Source organism: Podarcis filfolensis (genome assembly GCF_964270895.1).
Source record: "Podarcis filfolensis genome assembly, chromosome: 2".
Classification (NCBI taxonomy): domain Eukaryota; kingdom Metazoa; phylum Chordata; class Lepidosauria; order Squamata; family Lacertidae; genus Podarcis; species Podarcis filfolensis.
This window is the reverse complement of record NC_139605.1, coordinates 66,868,693-66,890,608: the sequence shown is the minus strand read 5'-3', so window position 1 is coordinate 66,890,608 and position 21,916 is coordinate 66,868,693. Positions and strand designations below refer to the sequence as shown.

Below are 21,916 nucleotides of genomic sequence, written 5' to 3'. Positions count from 1 at the left end.
ATATTTTGTTCCATATGCCAGACAGAAGGCAAACCATGCTTATGATTAGGGCTTGAAAACCCCACTGGATCCCTCCAAAATATCTAGCATATGATCAATGTTAATTGTATTACATTAATTATTCCCTTTTTCTGGCACAGGACATGTGTGTTCCAAGGGCCAAAAACAATGTGATATGTTCCATGGCATGTGGTTCTGTAGCCTGGCAGATCAGAAGGGGCTAAGCACAAATGTGGGAACAAGGTGATAAACTGACCCATTTGTCTGCCAAACTATCTACCTAGAAACTTGTGTATGAGGCACCCCAGTGGCTTCATTGGTTCTAAAATACACCAGCAATTTACCGTATATCACTATCGCACTTCTAATGTACATATGCTAGAGAGTTAGTTATCAATAAATCAGAGGCAGCATGGTTTAATGAATGGAACACAGTGATCTGTAGCAACTTAGGCTTTGAAAACACAAAAGAGAATAGATACTCTGCCCAAGAAGTGCACCAGGGTCTAAAAGTTTATAATAATATTACCACAGAGTTAAAACTAAGTGATAATATTACCACAGAGTTAAAACTAAGCACACAGTTTGAATGCTACTATGAAGGCCTTGTTCATTTGGCTGAGTTCCATTTGTTCCCTGTGGAATATACCCTAATGATCACTTTTCTTAATATAATTGCTGAGGGATGTGTGTTAACTCTGGGATTTATTTATTTTAAATCTTCACTGGGAAACACATGAATGGTTTTCCTAAAATGGCCACTCCCCTGAATCTTGCAGTGGCTCTGAGGCATCCCCAGATAGTTTGAATGTATTGGGGTTCAAACAGTGAACATCCGGACAGAAAAGTTGCAAAGCTGCTGACCTTATTGTGGCAAAATTGCAAAATAATGCAGTTTTTGAGCTATTTAAAAAAAAAAATAGGCAAAAACAGCACTGTGACATGGGCTTCCATACGTCTGGATTTTCCTGGACATTTGCTGCTGCTGTGAGTGCTGGAAGGAAGACCTGCTCCCTGCTGCAAGGCCCATTTCCACCTGGCCTAGGGCCGACTCGCCCTGAACAGCTAAAAGGCTCCTGGGAGGCCACTGGGACATTGCTGGAACAATTTTTGGGTTGGGGCAACTGGCTGAAATGTTTTTAAATGTTCTAAACGGTTCTAATTTTGGTTCCTCTGTTTTGTTTTTGTTAGGGTGGTGGTGGTTAAATGTTTAGTTGGGGTTGGCAAGTATTTTAATTTTGGTATAACTGTAAACTATTGTTGTTATTGGTTTCTATTGATTTATTGGTTTTCTATGTTGTTTGCCAACCTAGCAGTTCGAAAGCACGTCAAAGTGCAAGTAGATAAATAGGTACCGCTCTGGTGGGAAGGTAAACGGCGTTTCCGTGCGCTGCTCTGGTTCGCCAGAAGCGGCTTAGTCATGCTGGCCACCTGACCTGGAAGCTGTACGCCGGCTCCCTCGGCCAATAAAGCGAGATGAGCGCCACAACCCCAGAGTCGGTCATGACTGGACCTAATGGTTAGGGGTCCCTTTACCTTTTACTATGTTGCTTGTATACTAGGGTATTTTGTTTTTTAATGTTTGGTTGTGTGTTTATATATGTTGTAAGCCATCCAGAGTGGCTGGGGAAATCCAGCCAGATGGGTGGGAAATAAATAGTATTATTATTATTCTTATTAGCCCAAATTCCGCCTGAACACTGCTAGAGACAGCTGGATTCCAGCTATGTCCGGGAAATCTGGGACATATGGAAACCCCTAGACTGTATAGTTCCAATACACAAGGTAAATATATAAATACCTTCATATTTTAGGGCAAGGGTGGTAGCTCAGTGATAGGGCATCTGCTTTGCTTGCAGAAGGTCCCAGGTTCCAGCCCTGGCATCTCCAGGTAGCGCTGTCTGATTTCTTGGAGATGCTGCCTGAACTGCAACAGCATTGCACTTTATGTTTCCCCTAACCACAACAATACTGCAATGTTGAGTATTAGGAGAATGTAGCTATCATGTCAATAAGAAACTCTATGCTGGGAGGTATATCTGGTTTTCCTACCACATCTGAATAACACTTGCACATGTACCAGCGTAAAATCCCTTAGCAAGCCTACATCTTGAACCCAGAGCTTTGAGCAGCAGCTCCTGAGGAAAGTTCTACTTTTGAAAATGCACAAGGTTCTTAGTTAAGGGGGAACCACTCTAGAAAGGCAAAGCATTGTTAACAAGTGGTGGTGGTGTGCGATGGTTAAGGAGGCACTTGGGGGAGGCTGCTGCCTTGAGTGGGCGACAGTTGATCAGGCAGAAGGCCTCCCCTGCGTGAAATAACTGTTATTTTATGAGAAGTAGGTGCCTGCCTCAAGCAGGCAGCGGTGGGTGTGGCCAGCTGGATGTTGGAGCTCTTCTCAGCGGCTGCTGCTGCCGCCGCCACCACAGAAAACAAGACAGGCAAGAGCAACAGCAACAAACACCCTTCCAGCAACGGATTGAAGTGTATTGTTTGTGCATCACAAGGTCAAGTCGAGAACTACAGGAGGGCGGACCTGGCTCCTCTTCTTCCTGTGCAAACTGGGCAAAGTTCTTTTTCCTCTTTGCCCTGTGGAAACCTTTTGGTAGTAAAAGAAGGCATTTGGAGGGATCGAAACAAACAGGCTCAATGGGGCAAAAATGTTAAGCGCCCCCCAATCTCTGTGTGTGTGTGTGTGGGGGGTGTCGAATCATGCCATTCAACCCCTGCTTTCAATCTCTCCCCCCCCCCCTTTTTGGCACGGTTGCTGAAAAGGAGCAAGTGCTTAACGTCAGCATGCTCCCGGCTGTAAGTGATCTGGATAACTATTTGAATTAAAAGCGACCCCCCCCATGCCCGTCTCTCTCCAGAGTGGTAGTATTTCAGCACAGAGGGGGCCGCGTAACTTTTGTGACCCGCGGGAAAACGATTCTGTTCCGATCTCGATTTGCAACCTCCCCCCCCCCCCGGCTTGCTTCACTCCCTCACCTCCCGTGCCCTCCTAGCGAATGCGAGCTCCCCCCCCCAGTCCCCACGCGCGGTTTTCGCTGCGAGGGTCTCTTTCCTCCTTTCCGCGGAAGAGGTTTCTTGGTCGGCGTTTCTTTCCCCTTAATATCCCTCGCCGCCCGCCTTGCACCTCATCTGTTATTTGCAAGAAACGTCTTTTTGACGCAGGAAGAAATGGCAAATTTGAAGTACGTCATTAATATGGCGCCAAAAGATTTTGTTAAGTATAAGCTTCTTTTTTGTAAGGTTGCAGCAGCAGGCTAGTGTGTACGCCTGTGCATAGCTCCGGGGAGGTGAAAGCGGCGCGGTGGGGGGGGGGCGCAGAGAGAGAGAGAGAGAGGAAAAAAGAGGGGGAGTGTGTATATATGAGAAGGGGAGGAAGCAAAGAAAGTGTTGCAGCTCTGTGATCTGTGTGTGCACTGCTGCCGCTGTTGTGTGCGCGCGCGAGGCTGAAGATCATTGCGAAAGTGACCTGATCAGGCTTGTAGAGAGAGAGAGAAGGAGAGAGGGAAAAAAGGAGAGCGAGCCCGTGTATGCAACCCGACCTCTTTCCAGCTGCCCAGGGCACAAGAGAAAAGAGATGGGGACTCAGCGCATCGGAGGGAGGTGAAGGCGAGGGAGGGGTGGTGGGTGAGCAGTGCGTTGGGGTGGGAGGCAACACATGCCGAACACAATCAGGGATGGGACCCACGTTTGCTACTGCCGCCGCCGCCGCCGCCGCTGCACCTGGACCTGCTGCTCGTCAGGGAGGAACAACAAACAAGAAAATAAGAAATTGAGGGAAGGGGGTGCGAGGGGGCGTGGGGGGAGGAAGAAGGTGGGGTGAAACCGCCAGCATCACCCTAATTTATATACTACTCCTTTGAAGAAGTCCCTTCTTCGCCAGCAGGGGAAAAGGGGGGTCGGAAGAGAAAAGAAGAAAAAGGGCAGTCGCAGGATTTCGGGCAATTGCAAAGAGATCCGAAAAGAAGTCTGGATTTAAAAAAGAAATAGGAACACGCAGGGCTCGCTGGATTTTGCACAGAGCGGCCATCTCAGCTGGAAGCAATTCTTTGGAATTGATTTTTTGTTTTTGTTTTTAATTTTGCATCCATGGAGTTACTTTGTATCTACTCCTAAAAGAAGGGCATCATCTTCGGATCCTACAAGGGGGATGGTTTGCCCCCTGCGCAATGGTGCCGGATTAGTCTTTGCAAAGGGAGATTCCATGAGCGGTTACGTTTTTGGAGCATCTCTCTCCACACCTCTCTGGTAACCCGAGGGACAGTCTCAACTCTTGGAGGACGCTCTTTCCCAGGCAAGGTAAAAAGGGTGGAGAATTGCTCCATTTTTTATTTTTTTTGCAGCTTCTCTCGATTCCCCCCCCCCTTGCATTTGTTTTACTGCTCCCTGACTGTGCTGCCTGCAAAGGAGGATGGGGGGGTGGAAGAGTGTGTAGCGTTTTTAGACATGGATTGCGCATGTTGGTCAGTCATGTTTTAAAAGGGAGGCGGCAGGAATGTAAACAACAACTTTTTAAAGGATCAGAAGCCTCAGGAAACGTTTCCTCGAATTAATGACTGCGGCAGAGCTAACCCCAAAAGGTCTCGAAGCAAGAGGGTGGCTGGGAGAGGGGAGTTAAACACGTTTTATTGAGGTGGAAGGGGGAAGAAGGCGCTCGAGGGGCAAAAAAGGGTGGCGGGCGAAAAGTGCGCGGCGGGTGTGTGTGTGTGTGTGTGTGTTGTGCCCTGTATCCGCGAGTAAAGAGAGGTTCGCGCGGCAATTAGCAGAGACACGAGTTTCATTTTTGTTGATACGCAGCACGTTTTGGAGCCTTTGCATGTCTTGAAGCTGCACCCACATGATCGGCTCCTCTCACGTGCTAGGGTTGTGGGGTCCCTGCCAGCTCCTGCAACAGACACAAACAATGCGCCCAGGAGGCAGGCAGGCAGAGGAGGAGAAGAAGAGGCGCCTTTCCTTGGCCAGGGTGGGCGAGCCCGGGTGGGCTTGGAAGGGCGCAGGCTTTTCCGGGGTGCCGGTGGCTTTTGCAGTCGGGCTGCACAGCCCAGCGAGGGCGGTGGGCGGTTGCCCGGGCTGGGAGGGGGCAGGGCGAGAGTCGCGCCGCTGGGGGGCATGGAGAGATTTGGGAGTGGAAATGTACAGGCAACGGCTGCGACGGAGCTGCGCGGTGGGGAGAAGGACTGTAGGGGGCGTGGCTGTTGTTTACCTTCTCAAACTCTCCCGGCTCCCAACGGGCTCCTCCGGGGGCGTCTCATCTCTTCCTCCATCTCTGCCGCTGAATCCCTCCCTCCCTCCCTGCACTTCCTTGCAGGCTTTGCACTTTGCCTGGGCTGGGCATTCCTCCTGAGGGCGGCGCATCCTCTTTTCCTGCCCTGCTGCCCCCACCCCTCGTGCGGACACCCGATGCCCCGCTTGCGGCTGCTTTCTATACAGTGCATTTATATGGAGTCAGAGGGACAGAGACCTGCAAGGCGCAGGTTCTGCCCTGGAAGCCCACCCCTCGTCCCAGAAGCGTGTGGGCTGGTTGTGGTTTACATGACCCTGAGGACAGATGCTACCTCCCCCACGGTTAAACCAAAGGCCTTTTCTTCCATTATGGTTGTTTGGTCTCTAGGGCTGAGTCCTCTGTCAGCTTAACCCCTGCAGGTCTTTCTTCACTCAAACATTCTTCTCTGCTACAGGTGCCGCTTATACTCTGTCGCCCCCCCCCCCAAGTGCTGAACACCTTTCTGTCTTTGCCGGGCTTCATCAGTTATCTTTTCCAGGTTGAGGGCAGGCATTCTGAATAGGGGGAGATACCCTTCAGCAAGGGTGAGGTGCCTGTGGCCCCGCAAGTTGTGTTGGACTCCAGCTCCCACCAGTCGTGGCCAGCGCAGCCGGCAGGTCAGGGATGATGGGAATTGTAGTTCAGCAATGTCTGTAGGGCACTATGTGAACTACCTCTGGCCTTCAGCCTCCTGAGCTTACATCTTGGTGGGCGGTTGAATACTGGTGAAGGAGAAAGCAAACAAATGGCTGGGAATCTTTAGGCAAATTTGGGTGTCGGAAGATGCTCAGAATCAACATGAAATGAAAATAAACACATAGCTCACCCCATCCCTCCCAATCCTTCATTCTTGTGTTTCCCAAGGGATTAGATTAGGCCTCATTCAACACTTCTTTAAAATGAGTGTTAATCTTTTTTAAAACAAAAAAACTTTCCCATACAGCTTGCCTACCCCATCCCATCTTCCATTTTTTCTCTGCTCCTTTTCCAAACTCTTAGGCTTGACTTCCTTTTACATGTGATTTTTGTAGCAGTGCCTGAGCTTCTTACCCAAGATTGTTCTCTTGCCTCTTTAACATTCTTTGATGCATTCTGCACTTTGCTGTTACCCATGCTTCAATGGAATCTCCTTACCCTTCTGTTAAGTTGTCAGTTATTCTGTCACACACCCCCCTTGCTATTTTCCTGTGCCACTGAGACAGTCATACCTTCTTTTGATACTTTTCCATTGCTGGCACACTGGGACTATGTCTCTTCTGTATAACTTTGCTTCTCCTGTAGTCCTCAATAGTATTAGCAGCCCTCAAGGATGCCCAGGTGCCCATCTTCTCTAGTTGCAGTAAGCCCCACAGCAACATGATCATGCTCACTCCATATTCCTGTTCTTAATTGCAATCCTCATCCTTTTTGTCTGCTACTTGTTGATATGTGGATGCCTCCTTCCTTTGGTGGGACTGTGAACACCTGGAAGTACCATAAATCATGAGGACTGCTTGGTATTTTCTGGGTTATTGTCTAGAAACTTATAAGTAAACAGAAATGCAAGTTAGCATTTAACTGTGTTAACTGTTGGTTAATCTTCCTCCAACTCAAAGCATCTTGAGATAGTCAGTTTCTCTTTGCCTGTTTCTCCCTCAGCCAGCTTCCTCTGTTACTCCTATGTTACTCTTCATTCCTCAGTAAATGATGCTTGATGGTCCTTGCTTTTTCCATGTGTCTCTCTCATTTCTCATTTTGTCTTGCTTACTCTCCTTCATCTTCTGTGGAATTGAGTTCATAGAAGCAAACATTTTAATCTCTCCTTCCTTTTTTTTCATAAAGAAAAAAACATAATCTCCAGAAGGTTGATTTCTTCAAGTAGCTTTGCAAATTGTTGGGGCCTCCCAGCTGTCACTCTGGGATATAAATTAATCTCTTTGCCCTCCACCCTTGAAACTTTGAGCACATTTTTCTTACAAATCAAATGCCCGTCTTTGATCGTGCGGCTAACAGCGTTTTAATTTTAGACCTAAATTGAATATAATATCCTAATTGCCTTTTCAGATGCTAGGGAATCTGTCAGCACCCCTCTTAGAAATTGCATTTGTAGTTTTAAGTTGAGGAAGATGAAAATGCACCTGATCATTGTAAAAAGCAACTGAATTTCAGATGCAGCTGTATAGATCCCTAGGTGCTATGAACCTTATGCACAGCAGCAGCAGCTGTTTGCAAACAGGCAATTGTTTATTCCTCCAACTGTCATTAAACGCAGTGCACTAATTTGGTAAATCTACATGCAAAACAATATCAGAAAGACCTTTGCAAATGAGTCTTTGGCTCCTGATAGGGCAGCAGTTCACTTCCCTCATCTTCTCACTGGGGTTAAGCAATATTGGCCTTTAAGAACTATACTTGACCTTTAAACATTTGCTGGCCCCTGAAGTTGAAGCATATTTGAGACTGAATGAAAAATAGTTTGTATAAAGGTCAAGTTTGCTGTAGGAAAATTCAGCTTGGGTTTTGACAGCCAAGGCTGCTGAAACAGGGCAGGAAGGTAAACATATTCCTTGCTTATGGAGGCTGGCTTTACTCAAAATTTCCCTAAGGTTGTTGCCACTGAGGATATAATTGGAATAACTATAGTTGCCTGCATTAACATGGTCAGATGTTAAGGAGGACAGAACTTTTAATGTTAGGTAAAAGAGGGAGTTTTGTCAGGAAAAGCTTTTATCATGCAGAATTGAGAAAAGCTGCCCCTGCTGAAATTGCCTTGTTTATATAATTATTGAAAATATTGAAACCTTGGCTTCTTTGGACTTCTGTCATGCTAGTCCAAATAGGTATCTTAAAGTCGCATTAACTTCTGTTCTGTTTCCAAGAATCTTAAGGCCTGACTATGTTTACCCTGCCTTAACCTTGTTTGTATGAAGTTAAAAATGAGTAATGAAAGTTGTAACCTGTCAAATCTGGCTGTGTGAATGGAGCCCTGGGTACTCCTCTGGCACTAACGCACATTTTTCATTAACCTTCTGATCTTGTTCTATAAATAACATAATTCCTGTTCTATAAATAACAGAAAAAGGGAGGTGAGAAGTTGTGGGAACAGAAGACAAGTATGACTTCAGTTTTCAGTTGTCAGATACATACGTTGGAGCTTCTTCTGATTTGGGGAAGATGTTGAATAGTTTGGGACAATAGTGCACAGATAACTGTGGAGAAGATAAATTTGCTGCTAGGGTTACTCCTCTTGATTTTATTTATTCATTTCATTTATAGCCCACCTTTTTTCAAAGGAGTTCAAGGTAGCATAGCTGGTTCTCACCTCTGCAACAACCCTGTGTGTTAGGTTAAACTGAGATTAGCCCAAGGTCATTCAGTGAGTTTCGTGGCCAAGTGAAGATTTGAATGCTGGTCTCCCAGGTCCTAGTCTCACACATTAAGCACCATGACTTCACTGGGATAGATAGCTTTCAGTTAAAAGCTGTAGACGGTAGAAGTTATTTTTCTCCCTTTGCTAGTAGTGCAGCCAGCAGCTGGCTTTGAAAGTTGGTTGCCAAATCATTTTCAAGGTGCATCTTTGCCAGTTATTGTAGGATTCCAAAATCAGGGCCTGGAGCATGCATATTCTGTATTTGGCTACCCACCATCTTTCAATAATTCTGTTTAGAGTGGGCTATGCTTAGTTGTATTTTATTATTGTTATGCTTAGACATTACTATGTTGGTGATGCCCATCTCTCCTCCCTGTATCTAACATCTGTTGTCATTAACTTAATAATAATATAGCAATAATTTATTATTTATACCCCGCCCATCTGACTGGGTTTCCCCAGCCACTCTTGTCTGTCTCTGTTGCTAGTTTGTCTGGATATGTCTTTGGATAACCAAAGGGTTAGCAGAATAAAGAGAGTCAGAAAGGGAAAGTAGGATCATAAATATGTGTGATAAAAAAAATCCTCCTAGATATGGAAAAATGCAAAGCAGACAAAGTGAACACAAGAGAGTTTTGTTTTAAATTTAAATGAGCTTAGAAGTTGTTCCAGGAACCAAGATAGTGAGCATGGCTAAAGCAAAATCAAAAATACCCAACCCTAAGAAGTACGTGTTGATCAAAGCACACAGTGCTAGTTTAACCCCTCAATCAGAGTAATTGAGCCCTTGTTGCATCTTGAAATGTCTGAATGCAACTCTTTGGTAGCTTTTTGCTGGGTGATTGCACAGACAAAAATGTAGAGTAGTTTCACTGGATCCATCTACCAGCTGCTTTTTGGATACCAGAGACCAAGCAATTTCAGATGGAAGCTGCATGAGTCATGGGGTAGGAGAGAGAGAAAATATGTGGTGTTCGGTGACCTCTGAATATGGCCAAACAATGCTTTCAAAGCGGCATTTTTATACTGATGCTCTGCTAAATAAATAAATAAAATGTTTACATGCTGTCTTCAGACAGCAAACTCGCACAACAGCTTGCAAGATAATAGAACAAATCCAGTGCTGATATAGCTGCTGATGATTAAAGCTATGTAAAGTAATACAGCAGAGCACAAAAATGCAGAGTATCCAAAACCAGCAGAGAACAGTTAAAATCACCAGGTTAAAATCATCTAGCTGACATCCTAGAAGACTTGGGCATATAAAAATGTATTCTGGAATCAGGCTAGGTGAGCCGACCCTGGGAAGGGAGTTCCAAATTTGGGGAAATTTGAAAAGGCCCCCTCTCTAATTACCACCTTCAGAAGAAGGGGGCTTGAAGAAAAGCCTCAGGTGACAAATGCCAACCGTTGGGGAGACTCATGTGGAAGGAGGCAGCCCTTTAGGATCATAGAAAGTTGCCATCAACTGGGTCAAGCCATTGGTTCATCTAGCTCAGCTCTGTCCACACTGATAGGCAGCCGCTCTCCAGGGTTTCAGACAGGAGTTTCTGGAGATGCCAGGGATTGAACCTGGGACCTTCTGCATGCAAAGTAGATTCTTTACCACTTCACTAGCCTTCATTCCCCTTAGAAACCCAAGTCCCCAGCCATTTAGAGCTTTAAAGGCCAGCACCACCACTTGTGCCCAGAAACTGACTGGCAGCCACTGTTAGCTGGACAAGCAACTTACAGTTTTCTTCTTCATTCATTCATTCATTTAATAAAACTTAGGCACTGCTTGATTGTAAGCAACCCTCAATCTTCTTATAGCCAGTCTCGGTTAACAGCATAGTCACTATATTTTGAAATAACTGAAGTTTCTGAGGAGTTTGCAAAGTAATTGCCTGTGCAGTGCAGTAGTTTAATTTAGAGACTACTGGAACAAGAATAACTGTAGTTGGGCCAGCAGGGATTGAAGCTGAAGGCAGGAGGTGCATAATGTGACCTCCAGCGACAGCACTAGATCTATTGGCACCCACAAAATACAAACTTGATTCTTCAGGTGGGTGTAACCATGCCCAGAATGGGTATTGTCACAATTTGGCTTTGAGTGTATTGCTTCTTGCCTGGTCCATCATCATCATCATCATCATCATTATTATTATTATTATTATTTATTTTGTAAAGAACATTTATAGTAACAGAAGAAAATCAAAAGATGAAAAACAAAGCGATAAAATAGGCACATAGAATGAATACAGTTGCACATGGATTAAAACAAAGTCCAAGTAAAAACCGTCAGCGTTATCAGATTATGAAGTATAGTTCCAGATTTGCCAGACTTGTGACAAGGGTTGTCATGAAAATGATGGTTCTGCTGACCTAGTCCATTTAAAAAAAATGTTTTTTTCAAGGTTCATTCTCTGTTTTATTTTATTTTAAAGACCTAGTCCATTATTGAGCCTTAACACTGGCCAAGTTAGCTTGTGATCCTATACTGTGGTTTATCACTATGTACATGAGCTGCATCCAACATAATTAAACAAGCCAATTTCATAGCCAGTGTTTTGAAGTTGGTTTGTCTGGAAACTAAGCAGAGTTGGTCACTGAAGTGCAGGAAAATTAGAAGGGTCTCGCTCTCCCTGTCCTTTCACTTGTGCGATCAAGGCTGTTTCCGTGTCAAAACCAGGAGTGAAGCTAGATTGAATGGATCTAGATTTTTCATATGTTGGAGCTGGCAGAGGAAGAAGCAGGAAGTAACTTTTATCTTTGTTTAGAAAGATGACTACAATTATTGGAGTCATCCTTTGCAACAGGACCTATTAAGTGGAAAATGTTTACAGGAGGCACGCACTCCATACTTTCCACACAGGCCAATCTCCCATTCAGTTTCTAGATAATCCAAAACAAGGGTAAGTGCAGGGCTTTAAATATAATGGGGCTTTTCCTTCATGGTCTTTTATTAGTTGCTGCTTCCTCAGGTATTCAGGTCCGTCATATTTTTAGATGCTGAAGCGTGTAGTGCATTACATATTCAGATATGTGCATAACTACTACTTTGTGTAGTTTTAAGGGAAATTGATCACTTTTTAGTGAAAGCGTTTCTGCCAGGGATAGGAAGCACCTAGTCATGCTGGGGGTTTGTATCTGAGGCTGGAGAAGGCAATAATTTGCACATCCTTTCCACAGGATCCCCACACACAACTAATGGGAATGCTGCAGTTATTGTCTTGTATTGTTATTCTGAAGTTGTTTGCCTCAAATGGGAAAAAATGAGTATAGTATTGAAGATGATTGATATGTAAACACAGGGACTGAAAAACAATTGAAGCTTTTTTGTTTGATTCTGTGTTTCTGATTCTATGGCATATTTCTCATTGAAAACTAGAAAGTAACTTAAAAATGAGAACTAGAATTCACAGGATTCTTTAAAAGAAGAAGAAAAACTGAATTATTGGACACAAAAACCAAAACTTGGTGTATACAGCATGGAGGGGGGATGGGTCACCTTTGCTTTTCAGTTATGCACCAGGAAAACCTCTCTCCCATGGTAGAGGTGCAAGGTATCACCCAGTGTGTGTGTCATGCTTGATGGTGCAAATGCAAGAGTTTCTCTTTGGATCTGTTTAGTTAGTCTACTCCCCTTCTCAACTTTGTTCTTTCCTCCAGTAGAGGGCTTTCTTATCAGTTTGGAAACTTCTCTTTCTTGGAATAATTAGAATGCTAAAAATAAAAATTATCCAAGAGAAAACCAACTAGGATAGTTAGATATGTGGGACAGGGAACAAAGAGCTCAGTCCTACCATGTCTACTCAGCAGTAAATCCTATTGAGTTCAATGGCGTTTACTCCCAGATTAATGAGATTAGGACTGTAGTTTTAAAGCATGGTTAGGATTACATCCTAAATGTGGTTAAGCATCTTAATACTAACAAGTACAGAACATAAACATAATGAGTGCCAGGTCAGTTTTATGCATTAAATAAAATATTTATTGAACCATTTAAATAAAATATTTATTGAACCATATAGATACCATAGAGGGAACTTTATCCATATTTTATTGGCTTATTGGCTTGTGTATCTCCTTCTGTTCCATGGTATTGAACTTAGTACATAAGAATCCCAAACTTTATATTACTAAAGCTCTTTTTGGAAGGTCACTTCTCTTCTTTCATAATGTGCCTCTCTTTTGTTAGCCACGGAGGGAAATGTTAAGAGTTCCCATTGGTTCAGTGCAGGTAAAACCAATCAAAATAGCCAGATTGTTGACCAGGGCTGGTTATAGGAAGCATATTGCTACAATACTTCCACTGGCTACCGGTCTGTTTCTGGGCACAGTTCAGCATTTTGGTTATAAAGGCCTACAGGGCTTAGGTCCAAGCTCTCTGAAATACCATATTCCCTCATAGGAACCTGCTCTTCTTTCAGTTTCTCTACCCTCTCAGGCACAGTTGGTAGAGATGCAGGTACAGGACTTCTTGGTAGCTGCTCCCTCCCTAGAGAAGCCAGACTTGCTTCCTCTTTGTTGGTCTTGCCGCAGCAGGTGAAGACTTTCTTGTTCCAACAGGCTTTTGGGAACTGACTGTTTTTAATGAAAGGGGTTGTGCCATGCTTTTTAAATTGCAATTATTGATATGTTTTAAATAGATTTAATATATGTATATGGTTTTAATTCTATTCATGTTCAATTGTTTTTGTATGATTCTCCCCCTCCCCCTACGTTTATAGTGGTTCTTATTTTATATGTAAGCTGTCTTGAGTTCTGTTAGGGGAAAAGGTGTAGTAGTAGTAATACTAATACTAATACTAGTACAGTGGTACCTCAGGTTGCATACGCTTCAGGTTACATACGCTTCAGGTTACAGACTCCACTAACCCAGAAATAGTGCTTCAGGTTAAGAACTTTGCTTCAGGTTGAGAACAGAAATCGTGCTCCGGTAGCGCAGCGGCAGCAGGAGGCCCCATTAGCTAAAGTGGTGCTTCAAGTTAAGAACAGTTTCAGGTTAAGTACGGACCTCCGGAATGAATTAAGTACTTAACCTGAGGTACCACTGTAGAATGGAAAAGTTAGCAATATTATTATTTCCCAGCATCTGAAGTTTGAAAAATGCAGAGCACAAGCTAAACAAAATGTCAGCTTGGTCAGAAAGATGATAAAATGAGATCTAGGAGCTTAGTTTTCAGATGTGCTCTGAGCCAATCTTAGGAGTGTAGGAAGCAGCACAGTCAGACCACACTGGTTCTGCCTAGCTCAGTATTTTCTACACTGGCTGCCTATGGCCCTCCCAGCTTTCAAGCAAAAGCTTTCGCCAGCCCTACCTGGAAGCAACAGGGATCAGACCTCTCGCATGCAGTGCTCCATCACTTTGAAACTTGAAGCTAGTCAAACACTAGTCGATGGAGCAGGTGTGGAGGGGCATGACTAAAAAGCTTTAAACCTCATTTGCTTTACTAGCTTCAGGCTTGAAGATGGGCTTAGAGTATTTTGAACACATCGTGGGCTCTTATCATACACAAAAGCCCCAGAAATCTGAATTTGATTGATAGCCTTTGAGAACCATGAGAATGACTTCTTTGCTTTTTATTGTAGAAGAGGAATTTAGAGCACCTGGCTTGGACTCATTCCTTTCAGATTCATGAGCCCTCTTGTCTGAACCTTGAGTGAGGCCTAGTTTTTACTGAGGTACTAAATGTGGGTCTTGGATCACTTTATAGTGCAAGTGAAGTTTTATACGGCTGTGAATGCTGTATGACTGCAAATAGTTCTAGCCATTCTGCCCCCCCCCCCCAATTTCTGTTATTATTATTATTTGGTATAGAGTAGTATTCAATCAAGTGATGCAGCCTAGGGTTACCTAGGCCTTACATAGTTTTGATTCACAAACTGTAGAGGGGAATGTTTTATGGCACGGAGCAAAGAAAATACAAAGAAGAGAATGAAAACCCAAGGATCAGTAAGATACTTTTTAAGGAAAAAGGTTAGCTGTATTTTCTAGAAGTTACCAAGCAGTTTCCATGAAAGCTAAAAGGCAGTGAACTGTCCCGTGTGTTTTTAGCTGACAAAAAGAAAAGTGTCTGAAAATGGATTGCTAGAGAAGAATTATGGATTCAGAAAGAAGATTCCTAACATGCCACCGGGGGTGCTGTTTTCTTTTTTTTATTCAGGTATGTAGGAAGAACAAACAGGAAAGTGGTTTCTTTCAGCTGTACCACAACTTGAGAGAACACAGAATTCAGTGTGTGCGTTTCCCTTGACCACCATAGGATAAAAAATGACTAGGGATGGGGAAATTTGAGCCCCAAACGGGACACTGTTAAGTAAGGCGTTCCAAAGGCAGATTATCTGATGACCAAACACTTTTTTCCTTTTCTACAATTTGCTCTCCCAAGACGGTATTTGAATAAATTAGTGATATTAAAGATAGAGATTCCATTCACATGTTGGAGTGGTTTAGGCATTTGCACATTACGGTTGCTGTATAATTCTCGCTTTCATGTTAAAGAGTGCCACTCTGGGAGAGACTTTCCAGGCAAAAGTACTTTAGATCTTATTAGCATCTCATTTTATTCAACTTCTTAGTGACCTGCCACAGGAGGAAGTCTCAGAAGTTGCCTCCTGCAGTTAGCATTGTCAATTTAAAGTGTGTGTGTGTGTGTGTGCGCGCGCGCGTATGTGTATCACTTTGAGGCAATGGCTTTGTGGATTGTAATGCTGTTGCAAAGCTTATTCCTACACTGGGTAGGCTGGCTGATAGAGCTGTGAGGAGAAGTTAATGCAGAGGTGTGCTAGTTTAGAATTTATGCCAGATCCTTGCAATATACGCCATACAAAATAATGTTGTGCCTTCTGATAATTTGTAGAACTTGCGATATGCTTCTGAGGGACAAGGCTGCTGGGCTTGCATATATGACTTGTTTATGCACGTTATCAACCTTAAAAAAAAGTGTGTGTAGAAATAATGTAAATAGAGGATTAGTTTATGAGTGGTTTTTAGCAATGAAAGTTAAGTGGGCTCTCCATGTTCTGGCCAAACAAATGACTATCACCTCCTGTAACTTGCTGTGAGCCTTCATAAGTATCTGGCTAGCTGAGACCGAAAACAGAGTTCTGAACTAGATGGCTTGGAATGATCTAGCAAGAAAATGCATATGTCCACAAGTGAAAGTTTTCAAATAAAATGAGGGAGCAGGCCATTGTAAGTCAGAATTTTCTACGCCTGAGAGAATGACACAGTTAATGCGTAAAGCAGAGGAAGGAATGCATAGAATGTCATTTCCCCTACTGGATAGGGTAACCTAGTAATCTAATCAGCAGGTTGTGGTTATTTTTAGAGACTCTGGAACCGCATATAACATCCAAAGCCTGGCAGAATTGACTCAGCTCTTCTTCCAAGGGAAAAGGGGAGAGCACAATACAGCTTGCTGTTAGGAGGCTCTTTGAAGAAAACCTTTGAAAGAACATTCATCCTTAATTTCTTTTTGGAAGAATAAAGTTCTCAACCCACATTCCTGCAGTTATCTGCCAGGCCTAATAACATTAGCTTGCTTACTGGTGGTCTGCTTTGTACATAAAGTAAAATTACTGCCAACACCGGGGCTTCCCTTACCATCCCTGTGTGTGGCACCTGTGCCGTGCAAGGACCACTGCCCCCACAGCATGTCAGGTCTTTATAAATGCCTATGGCTCAGTTGTTTAAGAAATATAAAAAGGTCAAACATAGTTGTCATTCTGTTGCACATAGATTTTGAGAAGTATCTTGGGACGGTTATAAAAACATTCTTAGATGCTTAATCATCTTTGGCATATTTAGTTAGTAGATGTGATGAACCAGGCTCTTGCCTACAAAATCTCACTTTAACAAATGTGCTGGCGTTTAAGGAGCCACAATATTTTATTGTTTTTTTGCTGCAACAGACTAGCATGGCCACTCTTCTAGAATTTTTATATCTTTGCAGCAAACTTACTCAGTGCCATTAGGCAAGCCGTGAGCACTCAACCCCAGACCCCATTTGCTATATGAGGATAATAATGCTGGCCATCCTTACAGGGGTGTTGTATACTGAAGGAATGCATGTGGTGCACCTTGAGCACTAAAGCGTGTTTTAAAAATAAATGCTGATTATTATATTGTGACTGTTTGCTAACCTAGAAGGACTTCACCATAATTTCACACGTTATAGGAGCAGCATGAAAAACATTAGCCTCTCAGCTTGGTGCAAAAGGGGAGGAGACAGGCTTTACTATAGCATCATTTTACAACTGACAGCTTAAGTATCCTAGAAGAAGCCTGGTGATCTCTGCCAGGTAACTTGTTTACTCCCGATTCAGTGACCTAGGCTCTGGAGTGCAGTGCATGCTCATGGACGTCCTACACCTACAAGTGTTTCTCCATTTCAACTCAGTGCCGAGGAACTGGGCAGACAGCATCCTGTGCCATTGAAGTGGCACAGGGGACTCTGAATTGGCACAAATAACTTTGCCACAGTTGGCAACAATATTAAGAAGTAAAAGTCTCAGTGGAACTTAGCAGAATTTTGTAGCTCTGAGTCTTGCACCCTTCAGGATATTTTTGCATTTAATTTGCCCCACAAATACTTTTTTGCAGGAGAGCTTGTGAGGGACAAATATCAAGTCCTCAAATTAATCTTTCTCTGCCCATTCTTAGTTCCAAAGAGTAGAAGCTGCTCTGTTAAGTATTTATTTTTTTAAACTGACCTGGTCAGCAAAACCCCAGTAGGAAGATGCTCAGTTGGAATTTCAGCTTCATAAACGGTCTTCAAATCCATCTGCGGCATCTTTCTTTCTCCCTGAAATCTAATGGCCCTGAAGTGCGAGGCTGGTTTAATAACATCTGTTCCCCCTGAATTACTGGAGAAAAGTATTGATATAGCCATATTGTCAAGAAGTAATTTTAATCATGTTTTGACAGGGCAATTCTTTACCACAGCGTTGTCAGTAAAAATGTTTATGTTACTTCGCTGTTATTATCCTTCGTAGTGGCATGGTAAAACATTGCACATGTGCTGGAAATGAAGGCAGTGCTTAGGATTTTATGATTTAGTATTTATGGGAATTCCTTTGCGGATTGTCATCTTTTCCAAAGGATAATAGCATCCTGTGGTCTTGTCATCAAGTGCAATTTTCTCCTAATAGCTCTTGTGATTAAACCACAAACAAAACTATTTTCCACAGTTTTGTTCTTTCCTTCCTCATTCCTAGAAGAAGAAAAACAGGGTGGTGGTGGTGAATGGTATCTAGTCATTGGTACCTTAGAGAACCCCTGCCTGTATGTTATGATTTCTTATGGTGGCGGCTTGTGAGATAATGTTGTACTTGGGGATTAAAATATGCTTATGATGAAACCAGGCGTATTTTGGAAAATCTGAAAATGCACAGAAGCAGCAGAAAAAAGCAGGCCTTTGTTGTTAGGGTTTGCCAAATCAGGACCCAGAGGTTATGTGGGTGGTTTTAAATCCCCATTTGCCATGAGAAAAGAGGTAGCCAGAGCTGCTTCTGCCTGTTTGTGTTCAACCAAAGGTGAACCGTTCTGGAAGATTTACTAATGCCATCTTGGTAGTCAAGATAACCCCACAATTAATTGGTAGTTGTTGCAGCAATGAGCTCATATATGTTTATACTCACTTGCTTTGATATAAGTTAATGGGCTTGCTTTGATGTTATCCTTATCTGTGGGCTTGGGGTGCTGGGCTCTGAGCCCAGAAAAGGGGAACTATCTGTCAGACTTGGGTATTTGCCACCCATGCCCTCATCTGGGCAGGTGAAGCGACGGGAAGGCCTAGACAAAGTGACGTTTGCTGCTTTGTGTATAAAGAATGTATGCATACTTGTTTGGGCATGGACAAGCCATCTCCTTTCTGTGGTGTCCATCCCACGTCTGCAAAGGCTGAGGGTGCTTACCTTTTTCCTCTCTTGAGAAGTACATAGAGCTAATGCAGGAAGTTGGAAGAGTTATTGGAAGAGCTCAGATTAATTTTACTGGATCCAACGTTTACCTGCATTGCTTGGAAATGTAAGGCATGTGTGTGCATGTGTATGCTTTCTCTTTCTATGTCTCTGTGGGAGGGGCCCCCATCCAGGAAGGTGGGAGTGAAGGGATCGGAGGATGGTACCCATGACGCTTGCTCAAAAGTCCCAATGTCCCCATGGGCCTAGAAAGGTTTGTGATGTATGACTTGTGCAGTTCGGACTAGATGTAGTGCCATCTGTTGCTAGATAGCAATATATAAGGGAGGAGGAATTGAGAGTAGGTGTAGTAAGGATGAACTGCTCCATTTGTGTTGCATAGCATATCACTGTAGTTACATCCAGCACAGTTAGCTGTGATGGTGTGTTCACAGCAGGGTTTCTGTACAATTGGTGTGTGAATCTCTGCTGCCCTTAATATTCTTTTTCTCTCAATATACTTGGTTCAGTGGACAGTAGGAAAAATGCTTTGGATTAACCAAGGATACTGTTCTTAAAAAATAAAGGAAAGGATAAGAGTTCTAGGAATAAGTGTTCCTAGAAATAACTTGGGCCATGTCTGCCTTACAGTTTATATGGAGTGCAATCTGATTTCCATGCACATCTGACCTGTGCACAGATGTGCATTCAACCCTTATGCACCATAGCAGAGAGTTAATTGATGTAGATGCAATGGGTTGGTATGTAACATGGCATCTGGCATACTTCTTCCTCTCGGGAATCATTTGTTTTGCAAACAACTTCCACACCTGCATGCAAATACTGTGAGAGGGACGCATAGGCTTTTTTTTAGTGTTATGTAGAAACAATGCCACTTACCGTGAGCTCTGACCATTGAGATACTTGCACGCCCACCCACTTTGTATGTACCAGCGGAAAGAGTGGTAGTGATAATGCGCAGCACAAGTGAGGCTTTGAATAATTGGAAGACAGTTGGCTTGCGGTATGGACATAAATGAACTGAAGTAAAGATTAGCTTCTTCCATCTTAGAGATTTGGTGGTGATCTTGTGGTGTGTACCTCCCTCTCTCCTGTTTGAATATGAAATTGGGTTTGTGCCAAAAAATAAACCTCCAGAGTGGCTTCTTGTCCTTCTGGAGTGTGCTGGGGCATATCCTGATGTGGATCCTCTAGTTTAAACAGGCAGTGGTTCATTGGTTTGGGCACTAAAGTACTGTAATACAAGGTCATGGGTTGAGGAGAATTGTGCCAAGGTGCCATCTTTAATCAATAGTGTCACCCTCCCCTCAAGGTAAATGGCATTTCCATGTGCTCTGGCTTCTGTCATGGTGTTCTGTTGCGCCAGAAGTGGTTTAATCATGCCGGCCACATGATCTGGAAAGCTGTCTGTGGACAAATGCCGGCTCCCTTGGCCTGAAGAAAGATGACCGCTGCTCCCCATAGTTGCCTTTGACTGGACTTAACCATCCAGGGGTCCTTTACCTATTTTTTTACCTAGTTGCAGAAGCTCAGTAGGAGGCTAGTCTTTTAACCCATTTCATACAGGAAACTTAATCAGGAGCATACATTTCTGGGAACAGAAATTTCTCCCTCAAACCCTTCTAAATGTCAGCCCTAAAATCTTGGTGAAAACCCTTGTGAATGTTATTGACTTGGTGAAATCCGCATGATAAGCATTTTACATTTCAGTGGCTTGTTGAATGGAGCCAGCCACCATGTGGTTCAATTTTCAAACCATTACCATGGGGCTATTGCTTGTCCAAGACTACATGTCCCCTTAGCAAACTAATTTCCACCTACAGACAAACAGGCCAAACCTTACGCCAAAGAATAAACGGACATAAATCGGACATCAAGAATCACAAGACAGAGAAACCAGTAGGAGAACACTTCAATCTCCCAGGACATTCTATACAAGATCTCAAAGTAGCTGTATTACTACAAAGGAATTTCAGAAATAGACTGGAAAGAGAAGCTGCTGAATTGCAACTCATTACCAAACTTAAAACCATGGAGAGACCTGGTCTGAACAAAGACATTGGATTCTTATCTCATTATACACGACAAAGCCATTTTTCACCTTCTCACCCCTTGCTTTTTCCTGTAAGACCTATTGCAGTCGTTAAGAGTCGTCAACAGGCTCATCTCAGCTATCTGCCAACCACCCATTCCCACCACCCTTCTGAGTAATACCCCTCCCCACCTTCTCACTATATAGAAGGATCTGGCAACTTCTGTTTCAGTGTATCTGAAGAAGTGTGCATGCACACGAAAGCTCATACCAAGAACTAACTTAGTTGGTCTTTAAGGTGCTACTGGAAGGAAAAAAAAATTTTTGTTTTAATTTCCACCTTTTATTTGACATCAAGTCAAAGATCGATGGTGTTGCCGCTATGGGCCATGGATGGTTTCTAAAGGTGTTCTCCCAAACTTTTCATCAACTCATTTGCTCCATTGGGCAATTGGCTATAAGTAAGTGCTGACCTTGATCCAAATTTAGATGCATGGTATCCTTGAGTTCTCCACGCCACAGTGATGGACATTCCTTAAATTTGTATTGTAGAATTGGTTTGAAAGTTTTGGTTTCCACGAATTCTGCATGATTAAAAATAAAACACACCCAAGTGGCAGAGGGATTTAGAAGAGAAGTGTTACTGCACCTTAAACTGCAGTGGTTCAGTGATGTTCTTTTTCACTCTTTAAGCCCCTGGTAATTCTCTTGTCATTAGGCTAAGTATTCACTGGTATGGTTGGGTTAATGCGATGTGTGGATATCCTGAGATAACAGTGATTTGGTGCCATAATGAGTTTCCTGAACAGTAAGTGTAATATTCACTTTCTTTTGTTACAGATGGAAGAGAAACGGCGAAAGTACTCGATCAGCAGTGATAACTCAGACACCACTGACAGTAAGACCTTTAATTCAAGGCTTTGAACAAGATAACTAAACGATTCACCTCCAGCAGGGAAAGCATTTGAATAATTACTTTGCAGACAGCCAGGGAAAGCTACATTTTACTGGGTAGTCCCTGAACAATAAATTGTACTTGGGGATTGCTTTTCAAAATATGCTACAAGACGTTAATATCCACTTGCATATCTGGCAGTGGGGTGCCTTTTGTCTGATCTAAGTGTCCTTCTCCTGTGAATGGTGCGCAAGAGGAAGCCATAAAATAAAACTGATTATAAAACTTTGACTCAGACAAAACCCTTATTAGACAGCACACTGCAACCTATCTTCTCTCATAACAGCTTAGTCAAAGGACACTGGGCTTCAGGAAGGAGCAAGTGTTTGAAATAAACTTAACTTAAAGTAGTCTTTGGCAAGGCTGGAAGCTATCTGATGGCTACGTTACAGGAACAGA

The 21,916-nt window shown here is 43.3% G+C and overlaps 1 protein-coding gene and 2 long non-coding RNA genes across 6 annotated transcripts in view; 2 read left to right on the top strand and 1 right to left on the bottom strand.

Moving 5' to 3' along the window:
- LOC310756304 overlaps positions 1–1,048 on the top strand; it is a 54,614-nt gene extending 53,566 nt beyond the window's left edge. For both annotated transcript variants that reach the window (XR_014544792.1, XR_014544793.1), the window contains one exon: positions 924–1,048. This is a non-coding gene — a long non-coding RNA (uncharacterized lncRNA). The remainder of the gene's footprint in view (positions 1–923) is intronic.
- LOC310756312 lies at positions 918–21,462 on the bottom strand. The gene is made up of 2 exons (XR_014544802.1): positions 21,388–21,462; positions 918–1,057 (listed from the first exon to the last, which is right to left on the bottom strand). It is a non-coding gene; the product is annotated as an uncharacterized lncRNA (long non-coding RNA).
- Positions 2,383–21,916, top strand: part of JADE2 (jade family PHD finger 2) — a 145,665-nt gene continuing 126,131 nt past the window's right edge. Inside the window, exons 1-2 of one of the 3 annotated variants that reach the window (XM_083600010.1) lie at positions 2,383–4,308; positions 21,403–21,460. In XM_083600010.1, coding sequence (XP_083456136.1) covers positions 21,403–21,460 — 58 coding nt within the window. In that variant the 5' untranslated portion in view covers positions 2,383–4,308. Of the gene's footprint in view, positions 4,309–4,415; positions 4,590–21,402; positions 21,461–21,916 lie in introns of those variants that run through there. The other 2 variants (XM_083600009.1, XM_083600011.1) reach the window with 2 other exon arrangements.